This window comes from Arabidopsis lyrata (assembly GCF_000004255.2).
Source record: "Arabidopsis lyrata subsp. lyrata unplaced genomic scaffold ARALYscaffold_4, whole genome shotgun sequence".
NCBI classification, from domain to species: domain Eukaryota; kingdom Viridiplantae; phylum Streptophyta; class Magnoliopsida; order Brassicales; family Brassicaceae; genus Arabidopsis; species Arabidopsis lyrata.
This window is the reverse complement of record NW_003302552.1, coordinates 11,397,960-11,422,940: the sequence shown is the minus strand read 5'-3', so window position 1 is coordinate 11,422,940 and position 24,981 is coordinate 11,397,960. Positions and strand designations below refer to the sequence as shown.

Here is a 24,981-nt window from a genome sequence, read left to right as displayed (position 1 = left end):
TGGTGTTTGGTGTTTTAAAGTTTGAAAAGATAGAAAAGAGACAAGTGAAGTTTGGTGTTTACCAAACACCAACTTTTTAGACAGAGATACAAAGGGGATAGACAGTGCTAACGTGTGCAGCAAAAGGTGAAACTTGGTAAATTGGTCGATTTCTTCATAAATCTAGAATGTCTGTAGAAAAGTCGTAAGGACTAGCAAAAATGTTTTTGTCTTTATAGACAGTTGGCTTACATAGTACGAAAGGGTGTATACATCAATGTACAGTCAATTTTGGAAAATTCTAACAAATGTGGCTAGGAGCCATAAATTTAGTTCGCTTACTTTTCTTGAAGTTGCATCACCACCACATGATATGTGAATTTTTTCATTTGAGTCATCCCTTGTTTCATATCCAGCAAAAATATGAGAAGCATGAAACTGTTTCTTTTACTTTCTTTCAATACTTTCATGTTACTTGAAGCATATGGTTTTACCGATGAAACTGATCGGCAAGCGTTGTTTGATTTTAAGTCTCAAGTTTCTGAAGACAAAAGAGTTGTATTGTCCTCATGGAATAACTCATTCCCTCTTTGCATTTGGAATGGAGTTACATGTGGCCGCAAACACAAGAGAGTTACTCGCCTGGACCTCGGAGGATTGCAATTAGGCGGAGTGATATCACCATCTATTGGTAATCTTTCATTTCTCATATCACTTAATCTCACAGAAAACTCTTTTGTTGGTACCATCCCTCACGAGGTGGGAAACTTGTTTAGACTTCAACACTTGAATATGAGCTTTAATTTTCTCGAGGGAGAGATTCCAGCAAGTCTTTCTAACTGCTCTAGATTGTTGAATCTTGGTTTATATTCAAATCATCTTGGAGGAAGTGTTCCTTCAGAGCTAGGATCATTGACAAAGCTTGTTGGTTTATATCTTGGTCAAAACAACCTAAAAGGAAAGATCCCTTCGTCTCTAGGAAATTTGACGTCACTCATATTTCTTGGCTTGGCAAATAACAATATAGAAGGAGGAATTCCAGAAGGTATAGCTAGATTGAGTCAAATAGTTGATCTTGAATTATCAATGAACAATTTCTCTGGTGTTTTCCCTCCTGCTATCTACAATTTGTCTTCACTTGCATATTTATCCATCTCTGCTAATAGTTTCTTCGGTAGCCTGAGGCCTGATTTTGGTAATCTATTACCAAATATTAGAACGTTATATTTGGAAGGTAATCATTTCACAGGAGCCATTCCAGAAACACTTTCCAATATCTCAAATCTTCAAGTGGTTGCAATGGAATATAACAATCTAATGGGAAGCATTCCTTTAAGCTTTGGAAAAGTACGGAATTTGCAACTCCTTGAACTTTATGGTAATTTTTTGGGAAGTTATTCTTCTGGAGATCTTGAATTTCTTGGTTCTTTGACTAACTGCACCCATCTACAGACTTTGAGTGTTGGTGAAAATAGGTTGGGAGGTGATTTACCTGCCTCCATTGCCAATCTCTCCATAAACCTCATCCATTTAAGCCTTGGAAAAAATCACATCTCTGGAAGCATTCCTGATGATATTGGGAATCTCATAAGCCTACAAACATTTCAGTTGGAGAAAAATATGTTGGTTGGACCACTCCCAACCTCTCTTGGTAAGATTTTACACTTGGGGATATTAAGTCTCTATTCGAATAGAATGTCAGGAGAGATACCATCTTCTCTAGGAAATATCACTCGGCTAGAAAAACTATATTTGTCGAACAATAGTTTTGATGGAATTATTCCCCCGAGTCTTGGAAATTGTGCTTACCTTCTACGTTTATATATGGGATCTAATAAGTTGAATGGAACCATACCTCGGGAAATTATGCAGATTAAAACCCTTGTTAACCTAGGATTGTCTGATAATTCATTGACTGGCTCTTTACCAAATGATGTTGGAGGACTAGAACTTCTGGTTACACTAACCGTTGCGCATAATAAATTATCTGGCAAACTTCCACAAACCTTGGGGAAATGTCTCTCATTGGAAAAACTTTATCTACAAGGAAATTCTTTTGATGGAGATATTCCAGATATAAGAGGTTTGGTGGGTATTCAAAGAGTAGATCTGTCAAACAATAATCTCTCTGGAAGTATACCTGAATATCTTGTGAACATATCTTCGTTGGAGTATCTCAATCTATCCTTTAACAACTTTGAAGGGAGGGTGTCAACAGAAGGAAAATTTCAAAATACTACTATAGTTTCAGTACTTGGGAACAAACATTTATGTGGAGGTATCAAGGAACTGAAACTAAAGGTGTGCCATTCGAAAGCACCAACAATAGAGAAAGAACATTCTTCTACTTTCAAGAAAGTTGTGATCGGGGTTTGCGTGGGCATAACTTTTCTTTTGCTCTTGTTGATAGCTTCGGTTTCTTTATGTTGGTTTAGAAAGAGGAAGAAGAACCAGAATTCCACTAATCCAACTCCTTCTACCTTAGAAGTCTTCCATGAGAAGATAAGTTATGGTGATCTTCGAAATGCGACAAATGGCTTCTCTTCAAGTAATTTGATTGGGTCAGGCAGTTTTGGTACTGTGTTTAAAGCATCCCTCCATGCGGAGAACAATGTGGTTGCAGTGAAAGTTCTAAACCTACAAAGACATGGAGCAATGAAAAGCTTTTTGGCAGAATGTGAATCCTTGAAAAGCATACGGCATCGTAATCTTGTGAAACTATTGACAGCTTGCTCGAGTATTGATTTCCAAGGAAACGATTTCAGGGCTCTTATCTATGAGTTCATGCCAAATGGAAGCTTGGATATGTGGCTGCACCAAGACGAAGTGGAAGAGATTCATAGGCCATCAAGAAATTTGACGCTTCTTGAAAGGTTAAACGTAGCGATAGATGTGGCTTCTGTTTTAAACTATCTTCATGTTCATTGCCATGAACCTATAGTTCATTGCGATCTTAAGCCAAGTAACGTTCTCTTAGACGGTGATTTGACTGCACATGTTAGTGATTTTGGTATGGCTCAGCTTCTTCTCAAATTTGACAAAGAGTCCTTTCTCAACCAACTAAGCTCAGCCGGCGTTAGAGGAACTATCGGCTATGCCGCACCAGGTAAAACTATCACACATCTATAATGTTCTATTTAAAAGATTTATGTCTTCTTTTCTCATTACAATATTGTCGTCGTTAAATTTTGGATTTATGGTACAGAATATGGAATGGGAGGACAACCATCAATACATGGTGATGTGTATAGCTTTGGAGTTCTCCTTTTGGAAATGTTCACTGGAAAGAGACCTACCAATTTGTTATTTGGGGGAAACCTTACCATACACAGCTTCACCAGGTCGGCGTTACCGGTAAGAGTGTTGGAGATAGTAGACAAATCGATTATTCGCAGCGGCCTAAGAATTGGCTTCCCTGTTACTGAGTGCTTGACACTTCTATTGGAGGTGGGACTTAGGTGCTGTGAAGAATCTCCGACAAAATGGTTGACAACGAGTGAAATCACAAAGGACTTATTCTCAATACGAGAGAGGTTCTTTAAAGCTAGAAGAACAGCCAGACATTGATGTGTACATACTTTGCAATACACTTTAAAAACTGAATTTGATGCTTATATAGTATCGTCTATGTACTCATATACATATGCTTTAATTTAAATCAGTTTTTTTCCGTTTAGTTCCCAATTTTATTTGGACTTTCTCGGCTCTTGAAATCCACAGTTTGGGTTTCATTTTTTTTTTTTGGTTGTGTTTTTTTTTTCATGGGTGATTAAGATGAGTTTTTTTTTTTTTTTTTTAAGTTATGCCTTTCTTACACATTCTAGGTCTTTTGTTTGTCTTTACGAGATTAGTACTAAAAACCTCTATAAATTAATAATATCAGAACTATAGAGGTGTGAATTTATCCATAAACTTATTTACAGAGAGATTTGACTAATTTCATTTTTTTTAAAGCCTTTTATTCAAAAATAAGATTTTTTTGGTTATAATCAATATTTTTTTAGAGGATATTAGTGGGTCTACGCGCCCACGAAGTGTTCGTTTGTAAGTTTTTTTAATTTAGTTTTAATAAAGAAGAGAGACATTGTCTCCCTCAGATTACCAAAAAAAAAATATATATATTTTTTTAGAACAGTTACAATTAAAAAAATCAATTCTTGTGTCTAAAAGAACACAAAAAGTTTTCGATGCAGTATAAATAATAGAAATCAACTCTAACAAACATTAACAAACAAAAAAACAACACTAGAGTCATATTTTATCAAAATGTTTACATATAATATATATATATATATATATATATATATATTGACATATTTAAATAACTATTTTGAATTAAATTACTGATGAGACAATATATTTACATAGAGTTTTGAAAAAATTAATTTGTTTATCTTATTATCTTACCAAATTGTATCAAATATTACACTGGCCTAACTTGGGACCGAAGTAATTTATTAATAATTTATCGAATATTTAGTGTATTTTTTTTTTGTCGGCCAATTTTATCATCATTAGATAAAAGAAACTTAGTACATCGTTTTAACCATACATCAGAGGATATATGAAACTACATAAGGAGAATTATTTGTTCTGGCTTGTTTTGCTAAGAAATCAGCGTGGACATTAGTTTGTCTACCAATGTGTTTGAAAGTATAAGAGCTTCACGCCAAGGCCAGAATGTCCTCCACATGTCCTTGAATGGCAACATGTGGTCGGGGAAGGTGACTCCCCGGGGCGGATCTAGACAAATATTTTGTATGGAGCACAATATATTTTAAAAATAATATTTCTTGAATCTATTTAATATTTTATATATTATTTGAAATCTTATATGCATATGAAAATATTTTTTAGATTAACTAAAGACAGATTAATAAAATCAAAATTTAAAACTGACATTTAAATAAAGAGAGCTAACCAAAAACAATATTAGAAGAGTATTTGGAGAACTAATAGAAAATGAAAGAAAAAAAATTGCAGCATCAAAAGGGTTTGAACTTGTGAGTGATGGGATGCTTATATAAAACTCAACTAAAATATGCTAACTTATTGTTACAAATCCCTAATACAAACACAAAATAATAAGTTAGTGTGGGGCACGTGCCCCACCTCCTTATAACCTCCGTCCGCCACTGGTGACTCCGACGACTGGGTGAACTCTCTAGATAGCGATAGATCTGCTCGGAATCTCCATAAAATTAATGATATCGGAACTATATATAGAGGTATTAATTTATCCATAAACTTATTTACAGAGAGATTTGACTAATTTCATTTTTTTTAAAAGCCTTTTATTCAAAAATAAGATTTTTTTTTTTGTTATAATCAATATTTTTTTAGAACAGTTACAATAAAAAAAATCAATTCTTGTGTCTAAAAGAACACAAAAAGTTTTCGATGCAGTATAAATAATAGAAATCAACTCTAACAAACATTAACACACAAAAAAACAACACTAGTGTCATATTTTATCAAAATGTTTACATAAAATAGTTATTTAAATATGTCAATATATATATATATATATATATTGACATATTTAAATAACTATTTTGAATTAAATTACTGATGAGACAATATATTTACATAGAGTTTTGAAAAAATTAATTTGTTTATCTTATTATCTTACCAAATTGTATCAAATATTACACTGGTCTAACTTGGGATTGAAGTAATTTATTAATTTATAGTGATTAATAATTTATCCAATATTTAATGTATTTTTTTTTTGTCGGCCAATTTTATCATTAGATAAAAGAAACCGTACTTAAACTTAGTACATCGTTTTAAACTTAGTATGAAACTACATAAGGAGAATTATTTGTTCTGGCTTGTTTTGCTAAGAAATCAGCGTGAACATTGGTTTGAAAGTATAGGAGCTTCACGCCAAGGCAAGAATGTCATCCACATGTCCTTGAATGGCAACAAGTGGTCGTGGAAGGTGACTCCGACGACTGGGTGAACTCTCTAGACCGACGACTAGGTGAACTCTCTAGATAGCGATAGATCTGCTTGGAATCTCCACAAAAAGTAACGTTTGTCATAGCCCAGAATCTTCTTTTGGAAAAGAGCTTCACTTAGAGCTATGGCCTTTGTCTCTAATGGTGAACCTGTGGTTGCTATCGACGCTGATCCCTTGGAAATATGTTTACCTTGCCCATCATGTAAAATTTAGCCAATGCGTACGTGCATTTTTTTTTTCATCAAGCCATGAAGCATCTACACAACATCATAACTGCATAAGGTTGATATTTGTGATATATAGAACTTGCTGTAGAGAGGATGGTGACTGAGTTCTTATATCTGCTCTGTCCTCTTTTTTGAACTCAACAGCTTCATTCCATAGTCTATAATCCACTATGGCTTGATGAGTAATTTGAGGAATGGCCCATTGTATACTTTTGAATATCAAATCGTACCTTGCTTTCCATATACACCAACCAAGGAAGGGGAAGAAATTCTCTTTTTTTATGCTTGGAAAGTAAAGCTTGAAGATATTCTGTAAAATCATGGGCTGAAGTAAACTGACCTGAAGTAAATCTCCCTTGCTACACGGCACTGGAAAAGAAGATGTGTTATAGTCGCTTTTTTTTTCTCCACAGAATAAGCATTCTGATATGATGTTTATGCGCTTACATCTGAGAGCTTCTGCAACAAGAAGAGCATTATATAATACATGAATACTTAGTGTATAAAATATTTAACTATCAAACAACTACTAGGAAAGATTCAAAGATCATTTTTATTTTATTTTAACTAGGAGATGGGTCCGAGCGTTACCGTACGGAGAAGTAAAATTCTAAAAAAAACAAAATGTTGTTCGAAACAAATGCTTCTGGTCAATAGAAGATAAAAATGGTGACTCTTGGAACAGTCTCTTCTAAAGATTAGACATCTAGCATAACTGTTTATTAAGTGTGAAGTTGAAAATATTGATAGAACTCATGCTAATTTCTCGCATGATATTTGGAATCCTTTTAGTCCACTCATTAAATTTTTGCAATTGAAAGGACACATTCTTTGTTTTCTTGAATTTTCGAGGAAATACCACAATCCTAATTAATTGTGACTTTTCTCTTTAGGTATTTGTTCTCTAACTAACCATCAAAAAACTCATTGAAAATATTGCTCTATGGAGCACTTTTTTAAAACTCAATAACATATAAGGCACTTTCTTGCTAGTAGACACTTTTTTCGTAGTGTTTTACTCTCTTACCCTTTAACTATCTTCCAAACACATTCTGATCAAGTTACGTCTCATTTATTCCAAATATTTTATAATAAATAAAATTAAAATATTTATGACTCTCTCTCTTTCTTCTCTTATCTCACCCTCTCTTCAACTTTTTCCGCTGGCAAAAAACAAAGAGAAACAGAGACATATGAATTCAACTTCTCTTCTCCTTTCTCACCCAAATATTTCAAACACTTACAATTAGGATAAATCAAATATTAAAGCAAAACAGAGATGCGTATGAATTTTCGGAACTTCAACGAAGATAGTTGCACACTACGTTACATGGAAGCGTCCCCGAAGCACGGATTCAGATCTATCATTAAAAAAAATCAAGATTCAGATCTAAATGATGAAGATTCAAAAACTGTTTCTTCCTCTTCATTCCTTCGTGTATATTGGAATTAGAACGAACAAAACAACAAAGAGGGAGCGAAAGAGAGCCCTTTAATCTTATAGCTTTTACCTCTGTAAAAGAGATAGCGAGAGAGAGAGGGGCAACAATTCAAACCGATTGTTGAAGAATTTTGGAGGTTAGGTTCCGATTTTTCTACTCAATCTTTTTTTCTTAAATATTTTGAATCTATGTTTAAATTGGTTTTGCTTAGATTTCGATTTCTCAAAACAATATATGCTCTTTGTAGGTTGATTAGAAGATCCCATTAATGGAGGTGTTCTTCTTTTTTGGATGAATTGCATTATTTCGTGTTTGAATTTTTTAGTCAATCCTTTTGTTAGGGTTTAAACTAGATAGCTAAGAATTTTCTGTTATAACTAAAAGTTTTACTTGTTTGATTTGAAAGAACGGAACTGTAGATAGAGTGTGTAACGAGATTCTCTTGCTTGTTTAATGAGATTCAAATTTAAAGAACGGTTTTTGTTTGACCCACGTATATGTTTTGTTCATGAACCCATGTGTTGGAAATTTCTCTTAATTATTTTAATGTTTTTGGATACTTTGAATTGTTCTCTTCCTTGTGTACGTACCGAGATTTGAATTTGTGTTATTGATCAAGTATAGATTTAGTGATCTTTCTACTACGAAGGCCATCGACGCGGCGTTGATAAAGGAGCAGAGTTGATGAAGGAGAAATGGTTCATGCTTCTTTATGTGAAAGTTTTTTGTTCTTCTATGGTGAAATTTGTTCTCCATTTCGTAGTGACCAACAGTTCCAAAAGAGATGGACGGCAGTGGTTGAAACATTGTGTAATGTATTTGACATCTTTATGTAAATATGGATATGAGATCTTTTATTTGTCATGGTTGTCTAATGGACAAATTTATGTGGACATGGAGATGAGAACATTAGATTTTTTTTCTTTGTCATGGTCATCGGCTAATGGATACATTTATGTGGACATGAAAATGAGAAAATTGGTTAAGAAATTAAATCTTGATGATCAACTTTTAATAACACAATTGAACTTATGTGCTTATCGTTTAATCACCTAAGGACTTTGCAAGCTCTTCTTTTTATTCTAGTTCCCCAAATCAGATAAATGTTAGATTAATAATTGAGAAAACTTATGCTCATCACACTCTATATGAACCTTCTAGATGATGGATTTGAACATATGGATGGTCAAAGAGATTGCTTAAACGAGGTCACAAGTATAAATGCAGAAACCAAAAATATCTTGGAACTAATAATTCAAGTTCATCTTCATATCAAATATCTAGGGTTTAGGGGTTTATAGTATATGGTTTAGGGTTTAGGGTTTAGGGTATAGTGTTTAGTCTCTAGGGTTTAAGGTTTATGGTATAGTGTTTAGGGTCTAAGGTTTATGAGCACTCGTGGTGGTCACTTTTGGATGGACACAAATATTCTGGATAAGTTACCGTGGCACAACGATTAGCCTTTGTTGTTTTATTCTAAAGAACACACAAGTTAACACCAAAAACATTGTATCCATGATAATTAGTCCACATAACCTTGTTCATGATGCAATACGCATTACGAATTCTACACAGTTTCGTCTTTGCATTGCTAAGAGAACGATGTCCATCGAAGATAGTATATGTGGATGATGAGTTATTAACGATGAGCTAAGCTCAAGCCTTTTAATGGTGATATAGTATAAAGTTTTTTTTACTTCCTTTGTATGAAATGTCCATTGAAAATAATATATGTGGATGATGAGTTATGGACGACGAAACACAAGTTAACTAAATCGAAGTCAACACCAAAATTGTTGTATTTGTGAAGATTAATCCATTTAGTGTGATTTTTAGATAGAAAACAGAAAAAATGTTAGGAGATTTCGAATACCAAACAAGCAGAACACTTATTATTGAATATGGGCCAACTGGAAAAGAACTTAAGAATTTAGGGTTTAGGGGGTTAAGGGTTTTGAGTTTAGGGTTTAGGGGGTTTTAGGGTTAAGGGTTTTGAGTTAAGGGTTTAGGGTTTAATGTCTAGGGTTTAAGGTTTAGTGTTTAGGGTTTAGTTTATATGGTTAGGTTAAGGGTTTTGAGTTTAGGGTTTAGGTTTAGGGGCAGGGATTTAATGTGTAGGGTTTAGAGTTTAGCATCTAGGGTTTAGAATTTAGGGGTAGGGTATAGGGTATTTGTATATGGTTAAGGGTTAAGGGCTAAGTTTCTACGGTTTAGGGTTTAGGGTTAAGGGGTTTTTGTTTAGGGTTTAAGGTTTAGGTTCAAAGGCTAGGGTTTAATGTCTAGGGTTTAGGGTTTAGGTTTTGAGGTTTAGGGTTTAGGGTTAAGGGTTAAGTCTTTATGGTTTAGGTTTTAGGGTTAAGGGTTTTTAGTTTAGGGTTTAGGGTTTAGATTGAGGGGCATGGGTTTAATGTCTAGGGTTTAGGGTTTAGTATCTAGGATCTACAATGATTTTAGGGTTTATGGTTATATACTTCTCATTAGAGTGAATAAATAAATTAGACCTGAATTGAAATGATTAAGTGGTCATAGTTTGGTGGATGTGAGTGTATGGGCGGTAATTTTAAATGATTGTGGTGTATATTTTGATGTAAAATTGTAAGAGATTATCATGTGTTCAAGATTATGTGGATAGTCTCTATTTTATCCTTTAAAAATATTTTTGTATTATATTATTATTATTATTATACTTATAAACTATAGTAAAATGGATCTTCAAATGTAAAGAAAAAGTAATTATAATTTATTAAACAAAAAAAAAAAAATGTGTATGTCTGATTTAGAGCTTCTAATCTTCTTTTATTATAATCTACTTACTAACCAAAACCTTCATTTCTCTCTCTTCACAACCAAACCTCACTCCTCTCTTTACACCAAACTCCACTACAAATACCGTGCACATCCACAGCCATCAGATCTTAATGTTAAGTTCACATCGGACGGTCCATAATTTTTACAGATTCTTTTGCTTTTTATATGATTATGAGTTTGTAACTAGATGGGGGTAAAATGATATTGATTTCCCTAAAAAACTTAAAAAGTGACTAATACCCCCAAAGTGCCTCAAATGCTCTAAGAATCTAAAAAAGTGCCCCATTGAACAAGAAGCCCAAACTCATTAGGTATTTTTTCTCTTTAGGTATTTCTTCTCTTCCGCCGGAGTTTCATCGAAAATTGTTTTCTCCTTTTTGTAACCGTTGAAAGATTTGTAAGGCCTTAGCCCAGGCCCAATTAGGATGATTTTCGTTTTTCATCAATATATTATTAACTATTAAAAAAAAAAGAATATGATACTATTATAGAAAAAAACTAACATCGTTTTTCCTGTTCAATTCCAAATACAATTAGTAGGGGAATTGGATAAGAAGTAAGAAATGAGAACTATACAGATCATCGTTCTACTACGGAAGGAGATGAGCTCTCAATTAACAACAAAATCTGTATGGTGGATAACTTGAATAAAAGGCAAATTTAATATCTTTCTTTCTACGGTTGGATTTTTTTAATTTCGTATAAATATGAGATCACACAGTTTCTATTTTAAATATGATATCACCTTGGCTGCGAAGAGGTGAGATGAAAGAATACAAACATTGAAAAAAGAAAAGAACATGGATCTCAACCATTTGATTAAGTACTTTTTTTTTTTTCGTCTGAATAATAATATTAAACCTTTGAAAGATACAACGATCGGCGGAAAGAGTTAATATCCCCGATAAGATAAGTCGGCGGAAAACAGTGATATCCCCGAAGACAAGAGCCCAAAAGAGGGAAGCTAACAAACAACCAAAAACAAGACCATAAGCTAAAACTTAGAAAACGAACCAATAAACCTCCAATGAGTGAAATAACTAGGAATCACGAGAATCTCAAAGGAAAAGGCCTGAACTTGAAACTAAGGGATCGACGCACGAATACCTTATTTGTCTTGTGGAGAGGAACCGAATCAAAACCCATTGAATAGCTCCTCTCTCTGCTGAAAGAATTGATAGAGCTTTGGGTAGTATTAAACGTTCCAAACCAACCCCGAGAAGTCGATAATCTCAAGTGGAAGAGATACCGCTTATGATGGCAAAATAGCGACCCACGAACTCCAAACGAAGCAGATCTTGATGAGACAGAAGAACTAACCAAAGAAGTTGAGCTGAGAGCCAATGGCAAAAGGCATCGAGTCCGTCTCACCACAAAAGAGAGATTTTCCAGGACATTCGATACGAAACACAACACCAAGGCAGAGAAACAATGGCCAGAACGGAAACTTCACTCAAACAAGATCCAACCACAGAACAGACATAGACTCCGCAAAAAGAAGATTCTGAAAATTCATAAACAATCAGGAGAAGAATCTGCCAACTAGAGCAACATACCCGAGAAGGTGAAAGAACCAGATCTGAAATTCACGGCCATATCGCACCACGAACTGACCGGAGTCACCATCGGGCCTCACAAGAGAAGCAACCGAGCAGCCAAACCAAACCAGAAACGACTTCAAAACCCACCTGGGATAAAGCAGTCGCGAACCTCGAACAATGAAGCCGATCCAAGGACAAAAACTTCTCCCTCTTCCTAACGAATAAGCAAAAACCCATCGCAAAGAAGAAACTCACCGGACGAGTAACAGGCCAGACGAAATTGGTGGAGAGAAAAGATCGAGCCGTGCCATTGAGGTGTCAAGAACATCAACCGATTTGCGACGAGAGCAACACCATCTCCGATCTCGACAAGAAATCCCAATCACTCGAAAAATCATCTCCACCAACACCCAAACAAAAGGAAGAAGAAAAAAGCAACAAATTACACTAAAGAGGCATAACGCCGGTGCTAAAGGAGCCACTGGACGTTGGCCGAACACAAGCGGCGGCTGAGTTAGTTTTGAGAAAAGAGAGGAGAGAGAAGAGTGCAAATTAGGGTTTTTCCGAAATATACATCTTCTTATTTGATTTTTTCTTAATCTCAATCTCAGTTCCTTGGAGGGTCTTTAATGATGATGATTAAGTACTTTAATCTGAAGTATTGTTTTTTGGGAAAATTGGAAATAAAGGATATCTACTCAAAAATTTGTCCATATACACTTTTTTATGAGATTGTCAGTTTGGACGATTTTACCCCTACACCCTAATTTAAATATTTTTTTAAAAAAGAATCATAAAAACATGTAGATATACAAGAGTAGAGGTGATTTGAAGTGGAATTTTTTAGAGTTGGTTTTTAAAAAGTTGATTTTTTGATAGATAAAGTTTCATCTAATTTTGGTAGAACACGTTTTTTAGAGTTCTACGAAACTCAGAATGTGTATTCTGCATTTTTGTACATGTTCTACATATTTCAGACTAGATTTATGTTCTGAGAATTTTAGAAATCCGAAAATCATATATCTAAAATATTTAGAACATGCATTCTACGTTTTGCTCTATGTTCTAAATATTTTAGAATAGCCGTTCTAATAATTTCTACATCTTCTGCTATCGTTAGAAATTGTAATCTTCGTTTAGAATGTAAATTCTACGGTATTGTAGATTTCGATTTCTGTAATTTTTAGAATGCTCTAAATATAGAAAATAAATCTTCAGAAAAGGAAACAAAATATGTTTTTTAGATTACGATTAAAATGAATATTTAATGTTTAGATTTCGATCTACATGATGTAGGAGTTGTTGTCTACGGTTTTTAGACTAAGATTAAAACCTAAAACGTTTTCTAAACCCTAAAAAGCTACACGTCTTTGTCCACCACTTTCGTTTCTAAAAAGCTAAGAACACGTTTTCCTTCAAATTTAAGTTAATAACTTCGAATGTTTTGTAGATTGTTAGATTATTTCATATGAATGAGCCTCGTGGATCAAATGTTATTTCTTCTATATCCAACCTTTGAAGAAGTGATTGGTCAATTTGTATCAGAACAATAGCCTCACACGTCAACTAGGAAAAGACCAACCTAGTATCAAAAGTCCAAAGCCGCATTATTGTTGCAAAATTTGAGATTCCAAATAAGATAAAAGTGGTTTCTGTCCTTTTGAAAAAAATATGAAATAGAGAATTTTGAGAGAATCAATTATTGATCAAAGGTCATACAAACGCCTAAATAATTAGAAAAGAAAAAAACAAAGGTCATACAAACTAGATGTCGCAAGACTAGTACATAATCTGTTTGGACGATAAAAAAAACCATAATGCTAATTAATCTCAATCAATTTCAAGGATATCCGACGATTGATGTGGAGGTTTATAGTTCTTCATTCGCTCAATTAAGATAGGATCATGAGCATCCTCCCAAAGGTCTACAGCAATCTTCATGCGCGCCTCTTTGACGTTCCCATCGTTTATCAAATCCATGCTTAGATTAAGCATATGACAGAATTTAAGAGCTGAAAGTTACAAATATAAATTGTTGGGTAAGAGTTATTTCCTGTAGTTCTCTATAGATTGCTCAATACTCAGACATAAGTGAAAGTACTTTGATAGTTTTATTATGCATATGAAACAAGGCTTAAATAGCCAACATTTAAAGACATAGTCTTCTACGTCTTGTTAACTGAAAATACAAAAACAGAACCAAAAATATAGAGCAACTAATTGACTCCTATATACATGACATTATTTAAAGATCAAAGAATGATTCACATATGTAATTACGGGTACATGTCTATCCACATATGTATAATCCAATACACACCGACAGACATGAAAGTGAAGGACTCTAATTATCCAAGTAATTCTGTAAACTTAAAAAAAAAAACAGTGTTTATGTCAACTAGTGTAAAGTAACAGAGAATAAAAGGTTTTTATATTTTGAACATGGGCTTTAATGCTTTTTATTTGGTAGACTCTATGTTTGTAATTCAAACTCTAGCAATTGATCTATGTGGTCATTGATGACACTGTGATTTCAGTCATAAAATTCTGCCTAAATCAATGAATTTGAACCCAAACACATATACATTAACATGAATCAAAGAGTGAAAGACTTATTCAATCTACATTCAATTGAAATTTGGAAGTTTAAAACTCACGAAATTGAAACCTCTAATCAAGTTACAGAAATTCAAAGATATAACAAATCTACTTTTAAATGTTGTTAGTGTACAGAGAAGAAACAAAATTGGGGAACAACATGTGAAGCCCGAAACAACAATTCTTTGAAACAATGTGCATAAAACTCTGTTTAAATCAATGAATTCGAACACAAACACATATAAATTAACAAGAATCAAAGAGCTAGAAGACTTAATCAATCTACATGCAATTGAAATTTGGAATTTTAAAACTCACGAAATTGAAAACTTCTAATCTGAGCAACAGGAATTCAAAGAAATTAACAAATCTATATGCAAACTGAAATAAACTCTTGCAATTCACACTAAATTGAGAGAACAAACCGATTCATAATAAGAAGAAGACATAATTTCAGTAAAAAAAAAAAGGGAAACCTATAAGAAAACAGAGAAGGGAAAGACGAACCGGGTAGGAGGCTTCAAACTGATATCAAGAGAAAGCAAGACGGCTGACGACTCACCGGCGACAACGCTCGAGAGAAGGCTGAGGAATCGCCGGCGGCAAACACTGTTTTTTTCTCCGAGAGTTTGTCTTCGAGAAGAAAAAAAATAAAAGCCTAAGTTTTTTTTAAGTCTTATAAAAGACTTATTTATTTGGAGGTTTGTGAATTTTCTATTTCTATTTTAATTTTGTAAAATCAGTTATGAAGTCTTATTTTTTTAATTAATTTTGAGAGAAAATGGGGGTAAAGTTGGGTTTTGATTTTTTAGAAAACCTATTTGACCAATCTACAGAAAAAAAGGGATATATGGACAAATTGTTTAGTAGATATCCTTTATATCTAATTTTCCCTAGATACTTTGCAATGGCCTACAAATATTAAAGAAGTAAATTTCTAAAGCAAATATCAAGTTGTTGAATATTACATCATAAGAGCATGATTAACGGGAGTATGTTAGGGTGATCTTAGGAAAATCTTAGGTATAAAAGTGATTAAATTTAATGCATTTTCTCCTTTTATACTAAGGAACGTTCCTTAACTAAAGAACAAAATAAGTCTTAAGAAACGTTCACATGGCGCGTTGTGAATGGGTAATCCAAGAAATATATTTAGACAAAAAAAAACACACGCGTTTTATTTTTTTTCTGTTTGTTCTCTCTCTCTCTCGCAAAAACGGAGAAATCGGAACCGAAGAAGCTTGCCGTAAAGTCAACCCAAATCGGAGTAATCGGCTCTGTTTTCTTCCTCTGGCCGTCGTTGCCGCGTTACCTCATCATCCCCACCGACGGTGGTTGTCGAGGGATCTCTCTGTTCACATAATCGGCGAATCGGGGCGTACGAAATCAGGGCTAAATTCAGGAGACTGTCGATTTTTGATTCGAAATCGGTGAGAATCTGTTTGTCAAGGTAGGAATTGATCTCTGTTTGTGTTAAATTATGTGATTTTTGCTTTTTAAAATTAGGGTTCGTACGAAATTAGGGTTTGACAAAATTAGGGTTTGACAAAATTAGGGTTTGTTTTGTTTCTGGTCTTATGTTCATGATGTAGATTTCGCTTTCTTGATTGCTTTTAGATGTTTATGTGATTGTTCTTGTTTTTGTATAAAAGGCAAACAGCGAGCATGTACAAGAATGCTAAGAAGAAGATTGAGAGAGATGTTGCTTTCCCTACATGCATTTCTGTGATTCATTTCTCACCGCTTGCCAGTGATGAGTCTGTGTTGGAAGATGGTGATATGGTTAAAATGTAAGTTGTCTTCAAGTAATACCCATTTTAAGATGTGTCCGTATGATTTACCTGTGTTATTACTGATGCTGTTTTGCGTTTCAAATGAGGCCATAGTTACTTTGATGTGGGAATGTTTTTTAAATAAAGTTTCTTGCTATGAGTTTGTATTTTCTTGTTTAATCATACAACATATTGCAATCAAGACATTGATATTCTGTTTTTCTTATGGCAGAACACTGATGTAACTGAAGCTATTCAGAAGGTGGCTGCAGCTTATGACTGCAAAATTGTTGAAGGTGGCTGCAGCTTAATCGTCCAACCCATTATCCAGAACCCCAAGGTTTGTTTGTCATGTTTTGTTTGACAGATTCAGTGTGATGAATTTGTTTGAATCATTTTTTGAATCAGAAGTTCAGAACCTATACTTGCTTAATGCGCTCATGTTAATGGAATTCTGTTTGGAGTCAACTTAACGTTTTCTTGGTAATAAGGTTTGTGTATTAGCTGAAACAATTAAGTTGATTAAAATGGGATTCAAGAGGATATTAGTAAGAAGATGTTATGCATTGAGACTGCCTTTCTCCTTCTGATGCTTCTTTTCAATATAGTTCTGCATTTCTTGTAATGCTTCATAAATCTGTCATCTTTATACTTTTTCTTTTCCACGTGAAGATTTCTGAGCTTGGTATCTATCCTGCTGTGGATCCTTTGGTATAATCATATGATTTTGAAACATTTTGCTGTGAGTTCCTAAAAGCTTTCAATGCTCTCTTAAATGTCTGTGGATTTCAACTGTCTTTCAGTATAGAAGACTTCTTTGTGCTGTCTATGTCTAGATGACTCTGCCATAGATAGATTTGTTGTTATCAAATGGAATATGTAGAGTAACTGACCCAAATCATCTTGTGATTGTTTCAGGGTTTGTTGGATGGCAAGTACGATGATCTTTCCGAACAATCGTTTTACATGGTTGGAGGTATCGATGAGGTGGTTGCAAAGGCAGAGAAGATCGCTAAAGAGTCAGCAGCTTAAGGGATTGATTCAGCTCTTTCATGCTTAATACTTCTCTTAGAGCTGGCAAGATGATACTGAACAGATCCATTCACTGTTACTCAAATTTTTTGTTGTTTTGCTTCCTTTGTTGAAATAAAGATTAAAAATCTTGCAGATTCTAATTGCAATGTATGTTTAAGAATTTTTGATGTCAGTCTTTTTGTTATTTTGTTTCAAAGAAAGGTGTGCAAGTGTTGGTATGATGATATATCATCATCATTTACCCATCGCAAGCAATATAACATCCCATTCCTGAAAAAGTATCACTATATTGAAATATTGCAAATGATCTAACAACATTACGTCACATTACATCTTCTTCCATACCCTTTCTGTTATGCTCTTATATACAACCAAACATGTATGAATCAGAAGCCGGTTTTGTGCATTGGCCTCACCAGAGACCACAAAACACACAACTCTCCATTAGAAGCTCAAGCTACCTTCTTTTAACAATGTTTTATGATCTCTTGGCACATCGACCTGATCTATCACATCCAACACTTTTAAACTTATATATCATGTATGTTATAAATTGTATCTCATGTATGTTTTATTTTTTTTTAATTTGCAACAATTATTAAATTTTCTATAATTATAAATTTTATTTTTATATTAATATTTTTTTTTTCTAAGAACCACACGTTAAGAGCCTACCATTAATCACACAAAAATCTTAACTCAAAAATACTATCTCTTAACAATAACTTTTACAAATAAATTACTTAAATATTGCTAAGAGATATTTCTAAGAGACTACCTATAATCGTGCTCTAAGTCATTGATGTAAAGAACAAACAAAAAAAATTCTTGAAGATAAAAAAATGTCTAAACAATTAGATGTGAAATCGCACCTACTAATTCATGCAACTTAAAAACCTCTACAATATCAATTTTATTCAAAACAGATAAATTTGGAAACAATTTCTGCTTTTGGTTTAAGATAATTTAATTAATGGGAGATTGACAAAAATAGATATTTGGATTCGCGGCATCACGAGACCCTGGCAACTTGGCCTACATTTTAACCATACGTATGTTGTTGAGTGTGTCAAAACGAAAACAACCTCATCTTTACCAATAATTCACATCATTAAGTATTTTGAAATTTCAAATGATTAACTTAACTCTGTAAGTTAAACATAAGAAAATATCATTATTTCAATTTTAAACAGTCGATATTGAAAAGGGCAAAATACATAAACCCACATTAGATAAAATGTTGAATTAACTATATATATATATATATATAGAATAAATAAATAATAAAGGTAAAACGATTTGCTTTCTTTTTTTTTGGTGGCTGAAAAAAAACAAATGGCGATGATGCTTCTGCAAATCCCTCCTTCGTCTTCCTTGTTGAACACCACAAACCTTCAAATCCGATTCTTCAACTCTTCAATTCCATCTTCCTCGAAGAAATTCAGATGCAGAGCCGTCCGTGAGAAAGCGGAGGAGATTGAGAAGAACACTTCGTCGCCGTCTCCTCCTCCTCCTCCTCCTTCTGCTGAAGAAGTTACCAAGAAATATGGCCTCGAAGTTGGTCTATGGAAGGTAAAATCAATTCGGTTTTGCAATTTCTTGTGTTAATTCGTAATATGAATTGTGTTAATCTTAAATTGATGGTTCTGAGTTACAATTTAGACAAATTTTGGTAATTGTAGAAGCTATCAAGCTTTTAAGTGTACTACAATGGTGTTTTTGTATGAATATGTGAGGAGATATGATCGTTTTTGAGTTAAAAGATAGGCCAATTTAGGCAAATTTTGGTGGTTGTTGAAGCTATGGAAGCTTTTGTGTACTAAAATGGTGTTTTTGATGAACATGTGAGCAGATATGATTGGTTACTGTAGAGCAATTTTGGTAGTTGTAGATGCTATGGATGCTTTTGTGTACTAAAATGGTTTTTTGGATGAACTTGTGATTAGATATTGAGCTCTAAGGATGATGAAGGAAGTGATGGAGAGGATAAGAAGAAGAAATCAAAGACAGATGAGGCTAAAGAATTGCTTGCTAAGTATGGTGGTGCTTATCTCGCTACGTCAATAACACTTTCTCTCATTTCCTTTTCACTTTGTTATGTCCTCGTTACTTCAGGTGTTGATGTTCAAGCTCTTCTTCTAAAGGTTACTACTTTCACTTCTTGGTCATACTAAGTTTATGTTTTCTTGATCTTGGATTGAGTAAAGCTGATTTCGATGTTTTGTGTTAAAGGTTGGGATTTCGACGAATGAGACTGGAGAGAAAGTAGGGGCTTTTGCTTTGGCTTACGCAGCGCATAAAGCTGCATCTCCGATTAGGTTTCCGCCTACGGTGGCGTTGACTCCTATTGTAGCCAGTTGGATTGGGAAGAAAGTGGACAAGGAGAAGGATGAATAGTAGCTTATTTCGGAGGTATTATAATGTAGATGTTCTATATACTACTTGATAATCAACATACAGAATCCTATACAATCCTCACTTATCTATCTTGTATGTAAAAAGATTGAAGCATATCTGAGAATATGATGATGAGTTAGAAAGATACAAAATCCAAGTTGTGAGATAGTTTTAGACTTGTCTATCTAAGATCTGGTTGCTTGGAAATTACGACTTTACTGTTCACTTACTCTAGACATCTGGTAAGAGGAAGAAGTAGTTGTCAAATAGTTGGGAAGGATCTCTGTGATCCAGCATATGACCTGGATCGTTTTGGTGATGCAATTTAACTTTTGCTCTATTTGTGTCCATTTCTGTGTACATGGTGGAGCTTGTATTTCCTCGAATTGGTTCAAGATATGTAAGACCTTGACAAGGATCGGTGACATTATTCATGCAACAATTCTATGCAAAGTTGAGTAAGTGCAGTTTTTTGGGAGATGTAAATTGGATTTCTCGGACATGTTGTTGACACTCCAGCTTCTGAGACAACATGTCCAAGAAAGATGATCTACCTCTACCAAAAACTTTACTTACTCAACTTTGCATATAGCTATTGTTCCTGCAGTTTATCCAGCACAACCCGCATGTGTCCCTCATGTTCCTTTCGACTCTTTGCTAATATTAGAATGTCATCGATGAATACCATCACACGTTTATCCATGTATTTCTGAAAGACATTATTCATCAATTTCATGAACACATCCAAACGACATTACTACAAACTCGTAGCGTCTTGTCCTATTCCGAAAAGTTCTCTTCCGTATATTTTCTTCTGCTATCAAAATTTGGTGGTACTCTGCCAAATCAATCTTTGAGAATCACGCCGCTCCTTGCAGCTGGTCCAACAGTTCATCAACTCATGGCAGTAGATACTTATTCTTCTTTTTTTCACAAATAACACTGGAACCGCTCGGTCGGATGAACCCTCAACATGTAAGATCCTCTAATTGTTGCTTCAATTATGCTCCTAAACGGTAAGGTGCTCGTGATAGAGGAGACGTTTCTGGGTACGATTCTATAGTCAAAGTGTCCCTTAAAAGACTCAAATACGTCCCCGTATGCTGCCACTTCTGGAATATCATCAACTCCCAATTAAAGAAATGGTGGTGAGGAAAACAGTATTCTCGTTCTCTATTAGCTCCTTTACTTGCAACATAGATATGATGGAAAGTCTCTCGCTCTTTTTTTCTTTCTTGCCTTAATGGCATTGTCTTGCTGCTCTCTAACTGTCTCTTTCCCCTTGTTAAATTTGTTTTCACACTTTTTGGTTGGTCTTTATTGTGAGCTACCTGAATCGGTCTGTTGTCGTTCTTTATCGTGTATAGTGTCACTGGTTTGGACTTGTTTCGTCCGCTATGGTTAGCTTTGCTCATTTGGAGTAAGAGAGGTCTTTTAGCATTTTTTCTTCATTAACGAACTTGTTTAGTCTTTGTTTATCTTTCTGTCTTTTGTGGATTATCTCTATCCTCTTTACTAGCATTCATGTAATTTTTGGGTTTTTGCTTCTTTTTTTTGGGTTTTGTTTTCTGGATATCCCGTTATTATATTGGCTTATGTAATTACATCATACATTCTAGAGTAGCAGTGAACCCTAAATAACACAATATTAGGAGGGATAAAAAGAGTTGAACAAAATTATTTTATTGGTTTTCTCGTACTGCGGGATTTTTTTCGCTAATTTTTGTAGTTTCAACTCAAAATATTGATAAATAATAATATAGTGGATTAGCTAATAGTTTGAATAGGTTATTCTCTTAATTTTTTATATATAAATCAGAGAGTGATGAGTACGTGAAAAACTACAACATCAAATTTTTGAGATTTCTATAATCTTAACATTATCATTTATAAAATTGGTTTAACACGAAAATTATGTAATAATTGTGTGAGTGATGAATTATTGAAAATATTACTAGAAAAAATATTTTAATACTAAAATTAGTTAATTACATAAGTAAATAATTTGATAATTTAAAATTATATTTATTAAAATATAACATCAAAAAAACCAAATTAAACAGCTGGAAAAGCCAAACATGAAAGATCTACTAATAATAAAAAGGCTTTGGACAATAGACAATGGACAAAAATAAATAAAAAAATAGAAAATAAACAACATAAATTACCTAGAACCTCCTTATCTGGGCCCATCAAAATATAAATACAATTGGGCCGTAACAATTGGGCTCGTAACTAATCATCTAGAACCTCTATCCTCCCTTCCTCTTTTCACTTTCTTCAAAATCACACAACTTCACTAAATTCCTTAATCCTGGCAAAAGAGTCCAAAATCACACAAATCAATTTTTTGAATTGTAACCCTAATCGATTCAATAACGAAATCGACCAATTTTATGCTTCGATTTGATTAGGGTTTTTTCCCAGAATCTGCGAAATTGCCCTAATTTTCTGAATTTTCAATCGATTTCGCAGAAATTGGAAGAGAAATCGAAGATGAAGAAGTACGGATTGCAAATCAGAGCTCCGTCCCAGAAAAAACAATCATCATCTAGACCTCCACTTCGACTTGCTTCAATATTTGGTGAAGAAGAAGATCACGATGTCGAGAAGGAGATTTCTCGTCAAGCTTCAAAGACTAAAGCTCTTAAAGAAGTAAGCTTTTTTCCTCCATCATTCTTTTTGACTCTGTTTCTGTTTCTTTTTTTTTCTGATTTGGTTGTTTTGTGTTTGATTTTAGATTGAGGAGCAGCATAAGAAAGCCTTAGAGGAGGATCCTTCTGCTTTTGCATATGATGAAGTTTATGATGATATGAAACAGAAAGCTGTTCTTCCACGAATGCAAGATCGCGAAGAACGCAAGGTAATCTTAATCTCTTGCTCTGGGAAACATTAGGAAGCTTAGGTTTCTGTGTTCTTAAGAGAATCTATAATCTGTAGCTGACATAGTTTATCATATGATTGAAGTGTAAGAACCCATTGCTTATATATAAGTAGAGGTGAAAGTTTTTGAGTCTCTAAAGGCGTCACTTTTATCAGTTTCTTAGGGTGTTACATTCTCTGTAGTTTGTGGCACTTTAATTAGGTTTCAGAATGACTGATTGGGTTGCTTGTGTCTCATTTGATTTTATTTTTTTAATTGCAGCCAAGGTATATCCAGCATTTGATGAAACAGGCAGAACGTAGAGAGAAAGAACATGAAATAGTTTACGAGAGAAAGCTTGCGAAGGAGAGGGAGAAAGATGAACATCTTTTTTCAGATAAAGAAAAGTTTGTAACTGGTGCTTATAAAAGGAAACTTGAGGAACAAAAGAAATGGCTGGCGGAAGAAAGATTGCGTGAACTTCGAGAGGAAAGAGATGATGTAAGTTCTGTTTCCTTGTTCATTTTATTTCATGTTTGTGTTTCTATCTCTCTAGCCTACTAAACTAGTGCTTGCTAGGATAGCTGGAGTCCTAGGTTTGTCCTTTTTCGGTTTTGTCTTAAGTAGCTTTGGTTTGGGATCTGTGTCAAGGTAGTCTGCTTGATCATCTTTTATTCGTACAACCTTGTTGCATGTCGTGGCTTTTAGGACGTGATGGGTGGGTCTAGAAATCGTTTTCTTGTCTCTGTATTGGCAATGGGGAGAGAATATAGCTTTGGTGGAATTTAAATTGATTTGATTTTATAGCTATTCATACTCATGTCAGCTCTTTTCCTTTGTTCTCATCTTCTGTTAGGTTACAAAGAAGAAAGACTTGAGTGATTTCTACTTCAACATTGGAAAAAATGTGGCATTTGGAGCTCGAGATATCGAAGCTAAAGAGGTAGAGAGACTCGAGGAACAAAGAAAGGCTGAGAAGCTTGAGGAACAAAGAAGGGCGGAGAAGCTTGAGGAGCTGAGAAAAGAAGAAACAAGGGAGGAGAAGAAAAGAAAATCACCAGAGAAGGAATTGCCAGAGAAGGAATTGTCTCCTGACTCAAGAGATTTTGGATCAAGTCGTAGCAAAAGTTTGGAGCCACAAGAAGCAGAGCAAGCAGTTTCTGAAAAGAAGATGGGTTCAGATGGTACTGAAGAGAGAGACTCTTCAATCAAAGAGGCAGCAAAAGAAGTGCCGAAAGCCGTTAACGACCACAAGAGAAGAGAGGATGCGATTGCTGCTGCGAAAGAGCGGTTCTTGGCCCGTAAGAAGGCAAAGATTGAAGAACTTGTGTAACTTGGCAGATTTTTGTCCAATGATCATCAACTTTTGGTGAACTTGTCTTTTGTTTGTCGACCACCCTCTGTTTTAAAGTAACTTTTCATGATAACGCTTCTTAAACTACAGGGTCTACTTCCATTACAAATGCAATAGGTTGGATGGTAAACAAAGAAGAGAATAAACAAAAAAAGTTCCTTCATTAATTAGAATTTATATACAGAGATGACACAAACTTAATACTCCCTCCGTTTCACAAAGAGTGTCGTTTTAAGGTTTTATTTTTGTTTCACAAAGAGTGTCGTTTTAGATTTTCAATGCAAAATTTAATGATTTTTTATGTTTTATGACTATTAGTATTCTGCAGATTGTTTTACTATTGGGCAGATTGTGTTTAAGTATATAGGTAATGATGTTTTTGTTTAGAAAAAACAAAAAATTTAATGTTTTCTTAATCTGTGTGCAAAACTCTAAAACGACACTTTTTGTGAAACAGAGGGAGTAAGATTTAAGAAGAGAGTTTTCTGAATTTGATATCAGTCAGAGATTGAGATAAAGAGAATACAAAATTTGATTTCAGAATTTGATACCTCTCCACTCTATCACTCCCGGTTAACGCCACTCCAATTCCTCTGCCTCACACCACACTATCTTCCCACCCACATAACAGTACAGACATACTCTATCATATATACCATCCCCTTGTATCTCCTATGGTATTCCACCTTCCATCTTTTCCATATGCTTTCACTCGTGATGTAAAATAAGCTTTTACCGCCATATTCACAGCGAAACCCTTCTCCTCCATTGCCGCGCTTTCCTACATTACGGTGTAGCTTCTTCTCATCCTGCGGCATTGGCAGGGTATCCCAAGTATGTGTTTTGGGGTCGAAAACTTCTCCCACCAGTAGGAATTCGGGTACAAGGACGCTCCCAACAACTAGTATATATCTTCCCTTCAACCAAGACTGCTGCAACAGAAGCTTGAGCTACACTCATGGAGGGGGCAGTGCTCCACGTGTGAGATCAGCGACCCAAG

General features: G+C 34.4%; 4 protein-coding genes and 2 long non-coding RNA genes across 8 annotated transcripts; 5 read left to right on the top strand and 1 right to left on the bottom strand.

Moving 5' to 3' along the window:
* Positions 1–99: 99 nt before the first annotated feature.
* Positions 100–3,655, top strand: LOC9315149 (probable LRR receptor-like serine/threonine-protein kinase At3g47570). Its single transcript, XM_002880857.2, has 2 exons — positions 100–3,085; positions 3,185–3,655. Exons 1-2 carry the CDS (start codon positions 403–405, stop codon positions 3,544–3,546), a joined length of 3,045 nt encoding a protein of 1,014 aa, XP_002880903.1. The 5' UTR covers positions 100–402; the 3' UTR covers positions 3,547–3,655.
* Positions 3,656–7,302: 3,647 nt separating this feature from the next.
* LOC110228824 lies at positions 7,303–8,543 on the top strand. Its single transcript, XR_002332297.1, has 2 exons — positions 7,303–7,749; positions 8,238–8,543. It is a non-coding gene; the product is annotated as an uncharacterized LOC110228824 (long non-coding RNA).
* A 5,091-nt stretch (positions 8,544–13,634) lies between these two features.
* LOC110228962 lies at positions 13,635–15,239 on the bottom strand. Its single transcript, XR_002332476.1, has 2 exons — positions 15,068–15,239; positions 13,635–13,974 (listed from the first exon to the last, which is right to left on the bottom strand). It is a non-coding gene; the product is annotated as an uncharacterized LOC110228962 (long non-coding RNA).
* Positions 15,240–15,538: 299 nt separating this feature from the next.
* On the top strand, positions 15,539–17,567 carry LOC9316969. 3 transcript variants are annotated; one of them, XR_002332993.1, is made up of 5 exons: positions 15,541–16,010; positions 16,213–16,350; positions 16,565–16,672; positions 17,005–17,074; positions 17,251–17,567. XR_002332993.1 is itself a non-coding variant. In XM_021030158.1 (4 exons), exons 1-3 carry the CDS (start codon positions 15,677–15,679, stop codon positions 16,575–16,577), a joined length of 465 nt encoding a protein of 154 aa, XP_020885817.1. In that variant the 5' UTR covers positions 15,539–15,676; the 3' UTR covers positions 16,578–16,672; positions 16,749–16,996. The 3 variants fall into 3 exon arrangements, 1 of the variants encoding a protein (XP_020885817.1); XM_021030158.1 differs by lacking the exons at positions 17,005–17,074; positions 17,251–17,567 and adding an exon at positions 16,749–16,996 and having other exon boundaries at positions 15,539–15,990; XR_002332992.1 differs by lacking the exon at positions 17,005–17,074 and having other exon boundaries at positions 15,546–16,010.
* Positions 17,568–18,645: 1,078 nt separating this feature from the next.
* LOC9316968 lies at positions 18,646–19,989 on the top strand. Its single transcript, XM_002880855.2, has 3 exons — positions 18,646–18,939; positions 19,314–19,511; positions 19,600–19,989. Exons 1-3 carry the CDS (start codon positions 18,703–18,705, stop codon positions 19,762–19,764), a joined length of 600 nt encoding a protein of 199 aa, XP_002880901.1. The 5' UTR covers positions 18,646–18,702; the 3' UTR covers positions 19,765–19,989.
* A 2,078-nt stretch (positions 19,990–22,067) lies between these two features.
* Positions 22,068–24,148, top strand: LOC9316967 (nuclear speckle splicing regulatory protein 1). The gene is made up of 4 exons (XM_002880854.2): positions 22,068–22,419; positions 22,505–22,627; positions 22,910–23,128; positions 23,484–24,148. Exons 1-4 carry the CDS (start codon positions 22,261–22,263, stop codon positions 23,958–23,960), a joined length of 978 nt encoding a protein of 325 aa, XP_002880900.1. The 5' UTR covers positions 22,068–22,260; the 3' UTR covers positions 23,961–24,148.
* The last annotated feature ends 833 nt before the right edge of the window (positions 24,149–24,981 follow it).

Coding starts and splice junctions, on each gene's coding strand:
- LOC9315149 (XM_002880857.2), top strand. CDS start 403: ATGAGAAGCATGAAACTGTTTCTTTTACTTTCTTTCAATACTTTCATG. Junction 3,086..3,184: donor TATCGGCTATGCCGCACCAG/GTAAAACTATCA, acceptor TTTATGGTACAG/AATATGGAATGGGAGGACAA.
- LOC9316967 (XM_002880854.2), top strand. CDS start 22,261: ATGAAGAAGTACGGATTGCAAATCAGAGCTCCGTCCCAGAAAAAACAA. Junction 22,420..22,504: donor AGACTAAAGCTCTTAAAGAA/GTAAGCTTTTTT, acceptor GTTTGATTTTAG/ATTGAGGAGCAGCATAAGAA. Junction 23,129..23,483: donor TTCGAGAGGAAAGAGATGAT/GTAAGTTCTGTT, acceptor ATCTTCTGTTAG/GTTACAAAGAAGAAAGACTT.
- LOC9316968 (XM_002880855.2), top strand. CDS start 18,703: ATGGCGATGATGCTTCTGCAAATCCCTCCTTCGTCTTCCTTGTTGAAC. Junction 18,940..19,313: donor TCGAAGTTGGTCTATGGAAG/GTAAAATCAATT, acceptor ACTTGTGATTAG/ATATTGAGCTCTAAGGATGA. Junction 19,512..19,599: donor TTCAAGCTCTTCTTCTAAAG/GTTACTACTTTC, acceptor TTTGTGTTAAAG/GTTGGGATTTCGACGAATGA.
- LOC9316969 (XM_021030158.1), top strand. CDS start 15,677: ATGGCGCGTTGTGAATGGGTAATCCAAGAAATATATTTAGACAAAAAA. Junction 15,991..16,212: donor CGATTTTTGATTCGAAATCG/GTGAGAATCTGT, acceptor TTTGTATAAAAG/GCAAACAGCGAGCATGTACA.